Source organism: Phoenix dactylifera, chromosome 16, assembly GCF_009389715.1.
Source record: "Phoenix dactylifera cultivar Barhee BC4 chromosome 16, palm_55x_up_171113_PBpolish2nd_filt_p, whole genome shotgun sequence".
Lineage (NCBI taxonomy): Eukaryota > Viridiplantae > Streptophyta > Magnoliopsida > Arecales > Arecaceae > Phoenix > Phoenix dactylifera.
The window spans coordinates 10,716,489-10,732,960 of record NC_052407.1 but is presented as its reverse complement, the minus strand read 5'-3'; the positions used below and the strand labels follow the sequence as shown (position 1 = coordinate 10,732,960).

The 16,472-nt window shown below is 41.7% G+C and overlaps 2 protein-coding genes across 6 annotated transcripts; one reads left to right on the top strand and one right to left on the bottom strand.

The window, feature by feature from the left end:
* The first annotated feature begins 1,369 nt into the window (after positions 1–1,369).
* Positions 1,370–4,004, top strand: LOC120104075 (formin-like protein 18). 5 transcript variants are annotated; one of them, XR_005506534.1, is made up of 6 exons: positions 1,370–2,010; positions 2,097–2,155; positions 2,507–2,620; positions 2,707–2,768; positions 3,056–3,295; positions 3,505–4,004. XR_005506534.1 is itself a non-coding variant. In XM_039114496.1 (5 exons), the coding sequence occupies exons 1-5, from the start codon at positions 1,779–1,781 to the stop codon at positions 3,509–3,511; spliced, it is 474 nt and encodes a 157-aa protein (XP_038970424.1). In that variant the 5' UTR covers positions 1,370–1,778; the 3' UTR covers positions 3,512–4,004. The 5 variants fall into 5 exon arrangements, 3 of the variants coding, with proteins under 3 accessions (XP_038970424.1, XP_038970422.1, XP_038970423.1); XR_005506535.1 differs by having other exon boundaries at positions 3,034–3,295; XM_039114496.1 differs by lacking the exon at positions 3,056–3,295.
* Positions 4,005–12,015: 8,011 nt separating this feature from the next.
* On the bottom strand, positions 12,016–13,259 carry LOC103702885 (probable BOI-related E3 ubiquitin-protein ligase 3). The gene is made up of 3 exons (XM_008785516.4): positions 13,071–13,259; positions 12,687–12,978; positions 12,016–12,601 (listed from the first exon to the last, which is right to left on the bottom strand). The coding sequence occupies exons 1-3, from the start codon at positions 13,124–13,126 to the stop codon at positions 12,080–12,082; spliced, it is 870 nt and encodes a 289-aa protein (XP_008783738.2). The 5' UTR covers positions 13,127–13,259; the 3' UTR covers positions 12,016–12,079.
* Between the last annotated feature and the right edge of the window lie 3,213 nt (positions 13,260–16,472).

The following is a 16,472-nucleotide window of genomic DNA, read 5'->3' as shown; positions in this document are numbered from 1 at the left end:
ATATATGAGGCCAGTTAGATGACAATGCCCAATTATTTGAATCAGTCAGTTCAACGTAACTCAATCTATCTGATCAAGAAATATATATTTGATCAAGAAAAAGATAATAGATCAGAGGTTATCAATTATGGGTCCAATGGTACCTGACAACAGTCGGGTGCAAGATTGACAGGGTCGACTGGGGTAGCAGCGTCGGACAATTTGGGTCGGTCCACTCTAGACAATCAAATTAGTTAACTTACGAAACAAGAATCAGATCATAATACAGGTAATACAATAAAGAATAATGATGATAGAGGGTGGAAAACATGGCCTAATAGCCGAAAGGAGGAGAAGAGAGGAGTCAACAATAAGTACTTACCTCTGGTGAGCTCTTCCGGCCGGATCGACGGTGACATCTCCGAGCAATCCCCCTCAGTAATATACTCAAAATCCGTAGCGAACTCGGTGATCCACGGTGAGGCTCGAAGGAGGGGTGAGGTCCCTTAAATAGACATGGAGGCTAGGGTTTCCTAACCTCCGCCGAAGTCGAAGAGGAGCCGGAGTCGGTCTCCTCTTCTAACTCCAACAAGGGAAGTTCATTCCCTTCTTCTTCTTTTTTTTTTTCTTTTCTTTTTTCTCTCTTTGGGCCTATTTCTATCATGGACCGGGCCAAAAGGCTGGGCCTTACGCAACACAAGAGGGATCAGAGCCGAGCCTTACTTGGCAGCCATCCCCAAGCCAATTTCCAAGGGAATTCTTAACCCTTGGAACCACAAGTTTCCAAAAAATGGTTTTCCAACCAGGCAATCTCTTAGCACTCCTTGGAATGCTCTTCCGAGCAAGGTGCTTACAAATTAATGTCCTTCGCAGTCTTATGAATCTAAGAAGACCCATGCCAAGACCAGTGATCTCTATACTAACAAGCTCTACAACATCCATTCCCAGAATCTGTTGAACTAAAGGTAAGTTCCATTGGTTATTTCTACATTATAGTAGAGACAGCATTCTCCACAATATCAAAAAGATCATGCAAAGTGTCAATATATATAGGTAGGTTTGTGCTGAAGAGGTGGATCAAAAAGCCATGGACCATGGACTAGATAGAAATGATGTTAGCATTCTTACACTACAACAAAAGAGATGTTTCCCGACTCTAAATTGCCGACGCTAGATAAAAGCGTCGGCAATTTTTTTTTGCAACAGTAAATGCCGACGCTTTGGATGGATTCACCGACGCTAATAAGCGTCGGCATAGGGGAGAAATGCGACGACGCTTATAAGCGTCGTCGGACTTCATATCTCCCACCTCAAAACCCGATCGACCCTCTCCCTCCGCAGCCTTAAATCCCTATGCGGAGGCATAGGGCCGCAGTCTTCTCCCCCGAGAGCGAGAGGGAGAGGAAGAGAGCGCGAGAGCGAGCGAGCGAGAGAGGGGAATAGGAGAGGGAGAGAGGAAAGCAGAAGAGCTTCGAATCTGCTCGGCTGCCATGCCGCGTCCCTAGATCTCCTGATCGGAGCCTTCTCGATCTGCGGCCCGGTGTGTCCCCCTCGAAACCCTTGCCTCTTGTTTGGTTTCGCTGCAATTCGATTTCTAGGGTTCCTAATCGGTTTTCTTTCGGTTTTCTTTACTTCTTGATTCGAAACTGTGCCTCCTCCTCAATGCCCCCTTCAAAGCCCTCTCCCTCTCCCCCGCCGCCGCCCCAGACGCCCACTGCCTCTTCTCCCTCTTTCTTTCTCCCGATTCTTCACTCTGTAATAATTATTAAATTAAGAAAGGAATTAAATTAAAAGAAGGAATGGAGAAGGGGGAAAGAAATGGGGCTCCCGAACCGACTCCACGACGCCTCCAGCGACTCCATCCCGATCCTTCTCGTCGTGGCGGCCGCCGGGTGGGTCTCCTACCTCCGCTCCCTCCTCCTCTGGCTCCTCCACTCCCTCGGCCTCCAACGCCTCCACCCCTCCTCCGCCGCGGCCGACGATCCCCTCCTCCGCCGCGGCCTCCATTGGGTTGGTGGATGAAGGGTGCAGGTACTTTGTGAATATGTCAAAAGTTTATGGGGTTCAGCCTGAGATGAAGCATTATGGTTACATGGTTGATTTGTTGATTCGAGCAGGGTTGTTGGAAGAGGCAGAAGGGATCGTCAGAAGCATAACAATGAAGCCAGATGTGATGGTATTAAACAATGCTGCTATAGTTTTTGTTAGCTGATGGTGCTTTAATATTAAAGTTTTACTACATTTAAATGCCCTAGTGGTTGCAATTAGATTTATTGTTTGGTGATTGAGTGATTCTATGCCAAATTAATGTCATTCGCTTGAACCTTGGCTGATGCTTTCAGCACAGTCTTTTAATAAATCAAACATGCCACTGATATGCAACCTGGCCTATCTGCTTGGAACTTGCTGGTTTGATCTGTTCATATGGATTACTAGAAGAACCAACCTTGCCAAACAATGTCCTGGTGGTTCCAATCAGACCTGATTTATTATTTTTAATTAATTGATTTGGTGTTTGCATGTATAGAACTTCTCTCCTAACCCATATTTTGAGGACACAAAGCTTGTGAAGACATATTCCTTCACCGAGGAAGGAACTACTAATATAACCGGTACGACTATCAAGTGGAAGGAGGGTATGGTAAGTATAATATCTTCTATCGAATTCATTGATAATTTTCTGAGTCAGGTATTAATTCTAATGTTTCTTTTTTGCAATATCTGTAGGATATTGCCAATGGTAATGGTCATGAGAAGAAGGGAAGCAAGCGACCCCTTACTGAGGAAAGGTTGGCTTTAGTGCCTTGTAATCTTGTTTTCTAGGCAATAGATGGACATTTAACTGGTTTTGTCATGTTGAATAAATTATTATAATTCATGATAGTTGTGTTGTCATTGCTTTCAATATTTTGATTGCTCATATTTATGTATGTCATATACATATTCCTTCCAAGTATGCCACAATACGGAATTCCCTTTTTGTAGCTCTCTTAAAAACCAGGCAGTTCTTTTGCCAAGGCCTCCTCTGGTCCTGAATATTTTGATTTGTGTCAGTTGTTTGTCATTTCATCCTTAGTGCAAGTGTCTGGAACTTGGATGGCGAGATCCTTCAAGCATGCCAAGTCTCTGTACAAGTATGCCGAGGTCTCATCAACTTATTTGCATCAGGACCTGAAGTTTAACAATATTCTCCAAGCTGATCCATGTGTTCCTTAAAAAGGAAGAATCATATGAGCTGAATTGAATATCTTAGATTTCTTTGCAGTTTTCCATGTGATGTATTACAAGGCCTGTGGATATGCCACATTGTCATTAGGTAAAATGTTAATGAAAAAAACTGCAGTGTTTGAGAAATTTTTTTTCCATACTATTGATACCAGATGACATGGGCTGATGTTTTTTTTTAAATTTGTCCATGTTATCATTGAGACTATTTATATTCAATTTTAGTATTTAACTGCTTCAAATGAAATAAGATATATTCTTATAGTTGACCTAAACCAATTTACCTGAACTTTTGTACAGAGAGTGATGGATGATCCCTGCATTGCTTTTGATGGGTATACATACAACTGAAATGCGTTTGAGACCTGGCTCAGGAGAAATGACAAGTCTCGAATGTCAAATTTACCATTGCCCAATAAAGATCTGATACCTAACCAGTCTCTTCTTTCTGCAATCAAGGACTGGAAGTCCCCAGAACTGAATGACCTGCAAAGCTGTCCCAGAAGGTCATTGTTATAGTTCACCTAATCAGGAGAACCTCACCTGCATGCAATAATGGTAGAGATCCCACAAGCCTGTTTTGGCATCATTGGAAGGGCATTGACCATGTTCATTGGGACTTTGAAATGCTAGTTGTTTCAGGATAGTGTATATGCAACATTTACAGTGAAACAAGTTTAAAATAGTAGAACAGAATAGAAAGGTTCAAAGTAGAGCAATATCTGACATGCCAAACAAATTTTTGTTTCTGTGAAACAGCTCTTTTTTCAGAAGGCAAGGTGTCTTTCGGGCAGTTTCATGCATCATGGTCACTGTATCCTTTGCCAAGTTTTTCGTTATTACATCCTTTGCAGATGCTGTAGTATAAGATGAACAAAATTATTGGCCATTTAAAATAGGAAATTGCGCAAGTATTATATTAATGCTTGCCTTGTTCTTCCAAACTATGTTCTATTAGAGTATTTCAAGGGGGGCCAAAGCAACAACCAAACTAGTTCTGCAAGGTCCGCCATCTAAAAAATCACGAATTTTTTTTAAAAAAAAATAATATTCTAACGACGCTTTAAAGCGTCGTTAAAATTACGAAATTTTTTTTAAAAAAAATAATATTCTAACGACGCTTTAAAGCGTCGTTAAAATCACATTTAACGACGCTTTAAAGCGTCGCTAAAAAGCGTCGCTAATTTCCGACGCTTTTGAAAGCGTCGGAAAATATTTTCCCCACTGTAGCATAGGCGACGCTTTACCGACGCTTAGGAAAGCGTCGGGATGGTTTTTAGCGACGCTTAAAAGCGTCGCTAAAGGCCAAAAAAAGCGTCGCTAATGTCCAATTTTTTTGTAGTGTTACCATTGCCAATCACAAGTCGCAAACCATCACATATGGCTTTGCAGGTAGCTACAATATATATATATATATATATAGATCCCATGTCCAAGATGTATTTTGTGTAGCCAAGTTTCCCCAGGGGTCAAGAGTGCCGTATTTGTGTTTGCACTGGCTTTACCTCTGCCCCACAAGATATATATCAAGGGCATGCAAGCCTATTGTCATATGTTCTGCCCACCTAAGACTTCTAAGGTTCAAACCACTATCTTTCTTGGGCGACAAAATATTCTTCTGAGTCACCCAATGCCCACCAACAATTGGGTTCGGTATGGAGATGCCTTTTAATCCATCCCAATAGAATTCCCATTTACCTTATGAAGAATATCATTTGAAATTTTGAATGACTCTTATGGGTATTCATGACAGAGATGGTACTCACTCTAGCTAAGATAAGTAAAAGATTAGACAGAAATACTCAAACATAGATACTGACCTTATGGTCCATAATTGTTGAGGCATGATATGCATTGTAGACTTTTCTCTATCAAAGTAAGCTTTTGAGGTCTAGCAGTTGGTTAACATGGTATCAAATTCAAGGTTAATGAGCTGAAATCTTCGTATAGGCTGGTTTTACCATTTATTTATTCTTGACTCATTCTTATTTTGAATCATTTTGACTAGTCCATGCCTTCCACCTTGTTTGATATAAGGGATGGTTTCATATTCAATTAATTAATAAAAGAGGTCCAACCCAAACCCTCTTCTTCATGGGGTCATTCATACTAACCTCAACACAATCGTTGGCACAATTACATTAGTTTTGATGTGATACCATATTGTTCACAAGATCCTCTCCTTTATAAATATCAAGCATGGGGACCCACCATGTACGATGAAGAAAACTTCCATCATCATATTCTAAAATCTCTACCTCTCTTTTATCTCTCATGTTTTTTCTTAAAACTTCACTTGACTTAAGCATTAGAGGGTTCCCAGCTAGATATGTTCTGGTGATCCCTGATCATTTTCTGTTGTTGTAGAATAGCTTCAGCGTCATGCTATATTTCTCCAACTCCACTAAGCAGAGCAGATCATTTGTCAGCATGTCGACCTGTCATATCGGATTTTGAGTGGCAATTCTAACCTCGATACAATCGCTGTCATAATTACACTAGTTTCTGTGGATAGTTTTCTGATCCATGGTAGATGCAATCGATGTATTCATGCCACCTAGATCACCATCTCAAGTTCGATACTCCAAAGGAAGATCAATGAGCTAGATTCTTGATATAGTGGTCTAGAGGGTCTCCTTAGATGGTTTGAAGTCATCTATCCAACTCCTGAGATGTAACAACCTAGGATCTGACCCAAAATGGTCAATCGGAAGGTATACTTTTGGGTTCTTTAGTCCTATATAAGTATCCAAGATCTTCTTGGCGAATAATCGATGTAGAACTAAATATACGTCTGCACAGGTTCTCACATACTCCCCTCGTTCAAGCCCTAACATCTTTATCAGGCTAAAGATTCAAATCTAATCACAAGCACTACAATCGGCCCGTGGTCAGCCTTCATGAACCCGTACTGCAGTGTCCCCTAGTCTACATTGACTATGGGCTGAGTTTGCTCTAATACCATTTGTCACAATTTAAGACTTCACTCAAAATAGCTAACTGGAAGGTATATTTTTGGATTCTTTAATCCTGTATAAGTACCTAAGATCTTCTCAATGAATAAGCGATGTTGGACTAAACACACGCTCGCACAGGTTGTCACATGAGATTTAAAATCTTCTTGTTAATAATCCATAGACCTTCGGGAGGCATAGTAGCCATATCCTCTTCATTATGAAACTGAAATACATAGAAGCCATTTGCAATATTAGAGACAAAACTGTGATTCCTTAATGGTCATAATTTACTAAGTTGCAACCATATGTAGTTCATTAATGGGAAGAAGCCTCTCCAAAAATTTGCCAAATAGCATTTTGCTAATATGCATTGTTCGTTGCCAACATAGTTGGGTCCATGATAGTCTTATATCCGTAGTTGACTTCTTAAGCCATTTAAGTTGAGCCAGTGACATGGGGAAGATGGGCTTAGAAGCCCTAGCACCTCCTTTGCCTCGTTGGCCCAAGAGACTTGGTGTGACTTGGGTTTTCCCTCCAAATCGAAGCTTTCTCTTTATCCTTAATAGCATTCTCCATGTTATAGCATGCAAAGAAGCATTTTGGCTAGCATTAATAGCTCCCTTAACTTTTCCACCAACTCCTACCTTGGAGTTGGGTTCATCAATGGTCATGCCCTTGGTCCTAGCTAAAATGCTCAACTTACAACTAACAATACTCTTTCCTAGCCATAGTTTCCCCTCTAGGGATTTAAAATGAGCATCTCTCTCTTCTTTTATCTCGAGATGATAAGTGTAAGATATCTCAAATTTCCATCATATAGGTACCATTGCTTGCAACCAAAGATTCTGAACTCAAATATTTAGTCATGCATCCTTAATATTGAGACCTAGGTAATTATAATATAGGTTGATCGCTCTCGATCGCTCTATCTCTCTCTACGATGCCCATATAAGGGGAAAACAAGTTTTTGAAGTTTATTTAGAGAACACATGGATGCCAAATTGAAGATTCTATGGGATATCATACGCATGCTATTTTTTTTTAAAAAAATATATATATGTGAGATTATATCTCTACAATTCAACTTCCTATTCTGCATGTCTGAACAAAAGTTGGCAAAATGCAAGCAATTAAGATGAACATTTTTCAGCTTCGAAAGTCTGAATGGATCCTCAAATTGGTGGCGTGACGGAGAATCGAGGTTTTATTTATTCGGTAGCCCAAAATACAACTTGCACCTCATCTAAATTGTGATCTTGCGATGATATTAACATTATATCAAGATTATATTATTATGATTTGCTAAGCCATGTTATCCGTTTGCAGTGCAAAGGAAGGGATAGGGCAAGGTACCATGACAATTAGGAGCGTGGCCTCCCACAGCATAAGCCATCTCTCGTTTGATCCGCAAAGTATAGTTCACGGTCAAGGCCATATCAAGTACGGGCTTTGTCACCTGAACTTGGAACAGTCCCACATTAAACAAATGAAAATGGTAGCTCACAGTGCAGAGGATGGACAAATTCTTATTCATTTCCAATGGAGCCTTGCTTGGGATCATTGCCAACGCGCGACAAGCCTATTATTCTAGGCCAAGGCACAAGGCTACCTTAGATCCAATTAATCTATTAAAAGCAGAAAGATATCACATAACTTCGTTTGTGAGCTTTTGTCATCCTGCATATTTTTTTGTCCAAAGTATATATAGAAGAATCAATGAACAAAGAACCAGTCAAATAGTGTTATTGGTGGTTGAATTGTGGAGGGTTAGGGTGCTGATATTCTGCTCAACTTTTAAGACCTACAGCGTATATATATATATATATATATATATATATATATATATGTATGGCCAACAAGAAGAAGACAATCATTTCATATAATATGGAATGGTTGTATGCTTTTCATTTACCTTTTTCTTAGTTTCACCCATTACTTATTTGATGCGGCATTCTCCAAAGCAAAACTTAGCACATTGGATGGTTGCACCCATTACTTATTTCATTCCCATCTTTATCGGTCCTTGCTTCAACACTGTAATAAACAATATTGTCTTTGCTTTAGGCCTACTCCTCCATCCTCCAAAAGTGAAGCCATGGCAGTCATTGAAAGTCCCCACGCATCATTTATAGGTGGAGGGGGAGTTATGTGCTCCCTTTTGGGACTTTGGCCATTGAAATCCTCACCCAAAGCGGATGCATTGGAGGAGGGTGTTGTCTAAGGTATCATTTTTAGGTGGTGGGGCAGGAGGAGTTGTGCCTTCCTCTAACTCTAGGGGTTGGGGTAGCTGATTCTTATCTCAACCCCTCCATACCTTTCTGAAAGACATAAGGAGAGCCCTAGGTCACTGCTGGAAGGGGAGATGGGCAAATGAGTTGTCTTATAAATGCTGGGGCCACTCCTAAAGAGTATGATGCTTAGAACAAAGGAAGAATCAACATCAAATCCTTCATGGAGAGGGGAGTGCAAGGCTGCCCATAAGAGAAAGTCTGGGTTCCCATCATCCTGGCATATTCTATACCAAGCCATCATGCATGGTCCCTCACAACACACCACCCCAAGTGCAAGGCTCATGTCCATCCTTCAAATTATGCCATGCATCCTTCCATCTCTTTCAGATGGGGGCAAGCCCACTAAAAATAATAAAAGCACAGGAATGGGGCCAAGATACCTGAAGTCTTTTTTCTTTTTTTTTTTGTTCCTTCAAATGGACAAGCTAGCTAATCCCATATAAGGAGAAAATAAAGAAAAACAAATATGAATGGAAGCATCGGCCCGTACGTCCTTGTCCTCTTGATCATTGGCAGGGTGCGTGGGGTGTACGTTGGATGATGAGGAGTGGTCCGCAAATGCGATAGCTCCAACTCCATTGTCTTCAAGTGGATGCTTGAATTAATTCCATCACAGGGTGGTTGCTATGTAGAAAACATTCCAAAGTAATTCTTTTCTTTTGAAATATAATGAATTATTAACGTTTAACACTTGGAGTAGAACTCCTTTCCTTTAATTTGTTGCTAGCTGATAACTATTAATGCCATCAGTTGCTGAATTTACCACTGTTGGGGAATATCTATGATGAAGATGTTCTAAGGACTAGATTACTTGTTCCTTGCTAAAGAGCCAAACTCTAAGGGGAGGGGGAGGACCCACGTGACATTGATATGTGACACCATGGATGGGGACCAAGGCAAGAGACTGCCACAAACTCCATTCTCTGCGTCCTTTTCTTTCTGTCTAATCAAGAGATGGAGATGGACATAGGGGTGGCTTTGTTTCCCAAGTTTTTAAAACTTTGGCACTGTTTGATGTGGGAACGGGCTCTCAAGTTCAAAGCACCACGCCAGGTATACAACACTTTTAGGAGAAGTGCGCTGCACCCTAACCCTAATATCCAACCATTGATATGCTTTCTTATTTATTCCACACCAGAAGTGTGGGTCATAAAGAGTTGGAAGACCATGTTGGAATGGTGGTGCATTAACTTGTAGGCTACCATAGATATTTGTCTTCAAAGCAATATGGAACTGCATGCCTTGTGAAACTTTACCTCTAGTGTTCACTAAGATTCATTCTCCCATTTAATTAGAAAGTGTCTCAAATCCTTTCCAACTTGTTTTGGCCATTCTTGCCTCCTTATCAATCTTTCCACATGGATTTGAAACCACTCCTTGTCCTTGTCTAACATAAGTCACACATACCACTCTCTCTCTCTCTCTGATCTCTCTCTCTCTTTAAAGTTACACAACTCTTGTGTAACTTTATCCTTTGTGGTTTCACCAAGCGTTACAACAATTTTCTTGTTAACTTCATGGCAATAGGACCTCTTTATCCAACAACTTCCTCTCTCTCTCTCTCTCTCTCTCTCACACACACACACACACAGAAGTCATGGCGATAGGACCTCTTTATCTGTCTGACGGCTTCCTCTCTCTCACACACAAAAACAAACACGCACACAGAGAGAGAAGGGGAAAAAACGGAGGCCAGGGAGTTGGAAGATTTCATTCCAGTGAAAAGTTTGTTTAAAAGAAAGAAGAAATGAACAAGAAAACAGAAAAACACACATACTGCTAAAACAAACCCCCTTTATCTGCCTACCGTCGCAATACATAATGGACAAATTCCAATGAATCATTAGATTGGCATCAGAATTCAAAAGTTATCTACATGCTTTGCTTGCATAAAAAAAAAGAAATCTATTCGCTTTACTGTCAAAATTCCATGCAGCTGGTTCCCATCACTGATCCCCACTCCTCAGTCATCGTATACAACACTAACCTTCCAAAGTCCTAAAAGCATGCAAGCTAACGTGCCGCAATAATGGAGTTCTTATTCTTGTGCTCTTTCCTTAAAGCATAATGCCAAGTTCTTATACTCCACACCAATTTAACCAAGACGACTCATTTATTCCCTGCAGAATAATCGACAAATTGACAGATAACAAAGAAAATTGAAAGATTCATCTTCACGCAAATGACCACTTCAAGATCATCTTTTTTTTTTTTTTGCACTAATCATCGATATTTCTGTGCAAATGGATGAATGAAAAAGTTTTAAGTGTTTTGAAATCTGTATAAAGTACGTTTTAACATTCAACATTATGGAACAAGGCTAACCATTTTTTCGTGTGAAAGATACAACCGAACCTCCAAGAATGTATGCAGCTTATATCTTGTTCATATTGATCAAGCTCTGGTGCTGGACAAACTAAGATCTGACAAATTTAGAGCCAAACACCGCTCATGAATAAAATAGTTGAACCATAAGGAGATAAAAGCTAGCAGCCAAATACCATCTCAAAAGTCCAAAAAGAATAAAAGATATTCAAGGATAAGGGTCAATACATTTGACTAATAGAGGTCACGTGAGACAGAGGTGGTGGCGGTGGGTTGGATGGCTTAAAAAGATCCTGCGGACCACAATAGGAACCACCGGCACGAATCATGATGGTCCCTCCATCATTTGATCTTTGATGAGATGATGACGCCGATTCGACAACTCAATGGCCTGTGGTGCTATCAGAAATATCAGACATCTGACGGCCCAGATCAATCGCGGAGCTCGATGAGGGAGACCGCTGCGTGGTGTGGAATCGTCCACGTGGCTGGATCGTAAGGTGCCACGACGTGAGCTATTCACGTGGACCCACCGGGTCTCACGGGCGATTCACGTGGGGCCGGAGAGCTCGGCGACGAAAAGGGCTCGCGGTGGGGCCCGCTGGCGGAGCGTCATCCCCAACCACTTTGTCGCCTGGTCCTCCGCCCGGCCCAGCCGGGATTTCGCGCGCCCTCCTCGTTTGTCCTCTTCGCGGGGGGGTGGGTCCCGGTTAACTTAGCTCGCTGCAAGCGGACACCCCAACCGACACCCGCACCCACCGCTCCTGGAACTGCTCGAAACCAACGCCGCTTCGTGAACCCCCCACCCCCCCCCCCCTGTGAGTCCCATACATCGAAACATGCCGTATAACCCACTGTAATCGTCGGATGGGTTCTTGATGGCTGTTATAAAAACGGACGTGGGTTTTCTTTGTCGTGTGGTACGTGAGCGTGGGGCATTACACGTGGCGTGTGGTGATGTCTCCTCTTCGTGTTGTTAGTTCATAGTGCTTGCCTTTCGGTTTGGCTGCTTCTGTTCTTCTTTTTTTTTCATCGAGCTGGAAAAGCCGGGATTCGAAGGAAAGAACGACAATAACTCGATCACATCATGCACAACATGATGATGCCACTGAGAAGAAGAAATTTGGAAAGATGTGATCATGAGTAGCTTTATAAATAATTAAAACAAAATTTTCTTTTCATCTAAAGCTATGAACATAATCCGACGAAGAGAGAGAGAGAGAGAGAGAGAAAAAGTCTTCGAAAACGCAGACTAAAAATTCTGTATGATCTGAGCATGCTATCTGTTTATTCTTCTCGGATTCAGGACATGTTTACATTGACACTGCCGCTCTTACTGCATTTACAGATGGGACAGGCGTCGATCGCCGGAGCGCAGGCCGAGCACAGGCAGAGATGCCGGCACGGCAGCAGCAGCACCGAGGGCTCGCTTTCTCGGCAGTTCCGGCAGGCTCTCATCCATCGGTTCGTCAGCTTTATCTCCTCTTCTTGGTTCTCGCCGCAGCAGCATGACTCGGCGTCGGCCGCCTCGCCCTCGCCAGTGCGATCCTCCTTGACCTTCGCCTGGGCTGCGAGGACATGCTCCAAGTTGATCCGGAGAACGTTCGCGGTGGCCTCGTTGTTCTGAGCCAAATCCCTCCATATCTGGTTCTCCACGCACAGGCTATTGATGCGATCCTCTAGCGCCCAGTTGAGCTTGCCAAGCCTCTCGATCTCCTCTTCCTTAGCCTTGAGCCGTTTCGATACTCTCTCCTCGACTGCCGCGAGGACTTGCCTTGCGAAACGCTTTCGCCGCTCCATCAGCTCGAGTCTCACCTTCTCTACCTGCAAGCATCGATCGAACTCGTTATACCGATCGAATAAATACGATTAAATTCGGCAGCTGTGGGTGTCAGAATGTGAGAATTACGTGATGAACGATGAGCCCATCGATGTCGACCATCTGCTGCTGGACGTGGGAGGAGATGTCTTCACCGAGGAAGGAGAGCGGGCGGTCGGAGTCTCGCGATCTCTTCTTAGGGAGCGACGCCACGGCGGTGGCAGCCAGGTTGTTGAAGGTGAGACTGCTTTCTGAGGCGGCGGTGGGGGTGGTGGGATTGTAGAAGGGGATGAAGGAGCCGGTGGTGCCGGAGACCGGCGCAACGAAGCTCATTTGGGTGTTGTAGATGCTGGATTGGTTCTCCACAGCGTTGGTGATTTCCCTGCCGCAAGAATTATAAGAATAGCAAGCGTTGTCTTGTGAATAATATATAAGAAGTAGAGGGAATAAAGGTGGCGAGGAGTTTTTTGATACCTGTTTCTAAGGAGTCGGGAGGGGAAGAGGTGAAGATGGTGGGCTTCAACTGCCATGAGAGGTGTGTTTATATGTTGTGGGTGTGGGGGATGTTTACTATTTCTTGTGGGTTGAGGAGAGAAAAGAGAGGAGAGGTGGGAGGAGGAGGGTGTGGAAAGGAATGGGAGGGGACATGCAATTGAAATGGGTGGGGAGAGGTGGGGTTTATTTAGGGGTTTGGTTTAGAGAGAGAGAGAGAGAGAGAAATTTTGTTTGTACTCATTCATGTTCAGTAAAAGAAATAAAGAAATTGGTATTTGTTTTAGAGTACATAGAAATAGTGCTATAAGTTCAGGTGCAGGGCTGTTAACAAGCCGAGCCGAGCCCGAGCCTGGGAGAGCTCGGCTCAGCTCGTTTCACAGAAGCTCGGGCTCGGGCTCAGTAACGAGCTCTATATTGGACTCGAGTTCAGGCTTGCTTGGCAAAGCAAAGGCTCGGACTTGAGCTCGTAAAGCTCGTTTCAATTACGAGCTCCAGAACGAGCCCGAGCTCGGGCTTGAGCTCGGGCTCGGGCTCGATAATAGGCTATTTTTCTCTATGTGGTCATATTTTTATGAATTATAGTGCTGAAATAAGATTTTTCAGTGGGAGACTAGAGCTCGTTTAGGCTCGTGAGCTGCTCGGGCTCGGGCTCGGATGTAAACGAGCCTCATATTGAGCTCGGGCTCGGGCTCGTTTGACTAACGAGCTAGGCTTTAATTGACCGAGCCTGGCTTTTACCGAGCCGAGCCCGAGCCGAGCTTTTACCGAGCCGAGCCCGAGCAGCTCGGCTCATTAACAGCCCTATTCAGGTGGGGCCAAAAAGGCTTTAATTGATGGGCCAAGAAGCTGTTGTGGTTTGTTGTGGCGGTAGTGAGAGAAAAGAGGCAAAAGCGGAGAGAGTTTTGAACGAAATCTTCTCCTCTTTCGTTATGTCATTTATATCAAAATTTTTATTTAATGAGAGGGGAGGGGATTCGGGACTGACACGCACCGCTCCCGGACACGTGTCGTCCGACAGTCACATGCGGGCACGCGGGCCGCGGAGGTACCTTATTCTTCCCGCGCCCAACGTGAATGGGCCGCTCCACTGGTGGGCCCGCGGGCGGCACGTGTGGGATCCGACAGTTATGGGGACCACGGTTGTGGGGCCCGCGGGCTTCCCCGGTTTGGACCCTTCTGCCCGTGCCGTTCTCGTGCTTCGCTCCCCCCACCCCCGGGTAAAATCTCGTTTCACCTGACTCACCATGTGAGTCCTCTACAAAAAATGTGTGGAATCAAATATATCACGCATACATTTACAATGCTACACTCATTGTCTCAATTTTATAATTTCTAATTGATCATACACTTACATATCATTTCATGTAATATATTAAATAATCTATTAAATCTGATTCCATTTTTTTTATAGAACTATAGATTTATTTGATTTACAGCAAAATAAAATAAAATATCTTTTCTAAAAAGCTGATGTATGAATATATATATATATATATATATATATATATATTATATATATAAAAAAGTAGTTTTTGTATGTTTTACTTATGTTCGATTGAGTATCTAATTTTCTAAAAAAAACTTGTTAATGTAAAAGATCTTATTTCATTCTATTTCAAAACTTATGGATGCTTTTAGAAGAAAAAAAAAATTCTAATTGTTAGCCAGACTTTTCTATGTTCCACATTAATTTTTTCTTCTCATAAAATATGAAAAATTTATTTTTCATATAAAAACCATCTTTTTATTTTTCTAAAAAAATTAATTAAATATAAAATATTTTTTATTTTTTCTTTCTGGTTCGCAAACAAGTCTTATGGCTTTACCATCTAACCAATCACATGTAAAATAAAAAAATAGACAGGGTGGGAGAGTTGAGGAGTGTTTGTTTATTATAATAAATTGTTTGGGAGATTAGAGGACTGGATTAAATGGAACCTTTGGGGTGTATACGGTTTGATAGAAGTCAGAACAAACAGCCAACCACATGGTGGAGTGCATTATTCTCTCATTGGAAATATGGAAGAATTGTTTATTTTTCTAGAAAACACTAGCATTATTGATGCTCTTAGTACTCCTTTGTTCCCACCAATTGATTTGACGTGATATTTATTATGTTTCGCACGTCAGCTTGGATTCTTTGTGTAACTTCCATGCAGATTTCCTTAGTTTTGCATCTCCTTGCTGGAAACCAGCTTTGTGTAGGCTCCAATTGGTTTAGTGTTTTATGTGACTTTTATTTCCCTTTATCCCTCATTGTGCTGAATCTTCTGTTGTTTTTGAAGGATTAACAAAATAAAATCCAGGATTATCTTGAGATTTTATTAACCTACCAGCTATTACAATTATTATGTAGAATTTGATTTGATTCGGTACAATATGTATTTTTCATTCTTGATGCATATTGTGTGAAATTTACATTAAGAATGGAAAAATATATTGCACAAAATCAAATCAAATCCTACACAATGGTCGTAATACTAGCAATGCTAAATAGCATTGCTTCTTGTAGCTTCACTCTAATAGAAATTCTTTTTTAAAATATATATTTTGAAATATCAAATATGATACCTAGAAAGCATGCATTTGTAGGAACATACTAAAATACAAATCAATTTGGAAGCGAAGGTTATGTAGGTACCTACCAAAATACAATAAAAAAAATAAAGCAAAAATTTACCAAAAGTAATGATAAGACTTGCATACAAACAAGAGGAACTTAACACTGCCATGTAATGATAATTTTAAGATTGTGCATGCCAATGTAGACTCAAGAGAGTATAATATTTTTCTCTGACAATGTAACTGGAAGCTTGCAGTGGCATAAAATTATGGCCCTTGTAATATAGTGGTGTTTGTGTTCTAGCTAAGGATGGGCATGTTCAAAGGTGGATTATCTTGTACTATTATATTATGCACTCACCATATAAACTTGTTTGTGCTTTGATTTAATAAGCAGTTTCACCTTCAAGTGTGCCATGATCTCAAGCTTTCTAAGTTTACCACACATGGTGATGGTGGGTGACAAACTTGTTCCCTATGTCTTTCTGAATGCCTCGTGACTCAAAATAAACTACCATTATTAAAACTAAATCATTAAACATTTTGAGTCAGATCCATGCAATCACGCGATCATGGGCCATTACAATGCATTAGTCACCCCCCACTCCATCTTAGAATACTCCGTATATGGAGAATAGGGATGGAGATCGAAAATAGCATGAAAGAGAAATGCCCATCTAGCATATACAAATAGGTGCATGGATTCTCCTCCATTGCACCATTCCTTGTCTCCATTATTGCTTCCATCAACCCCAACCATATCACCATCCACATTGTTTAATCGCCAAAATCACAAGACCTTAGAAGCTAAAGATTAGA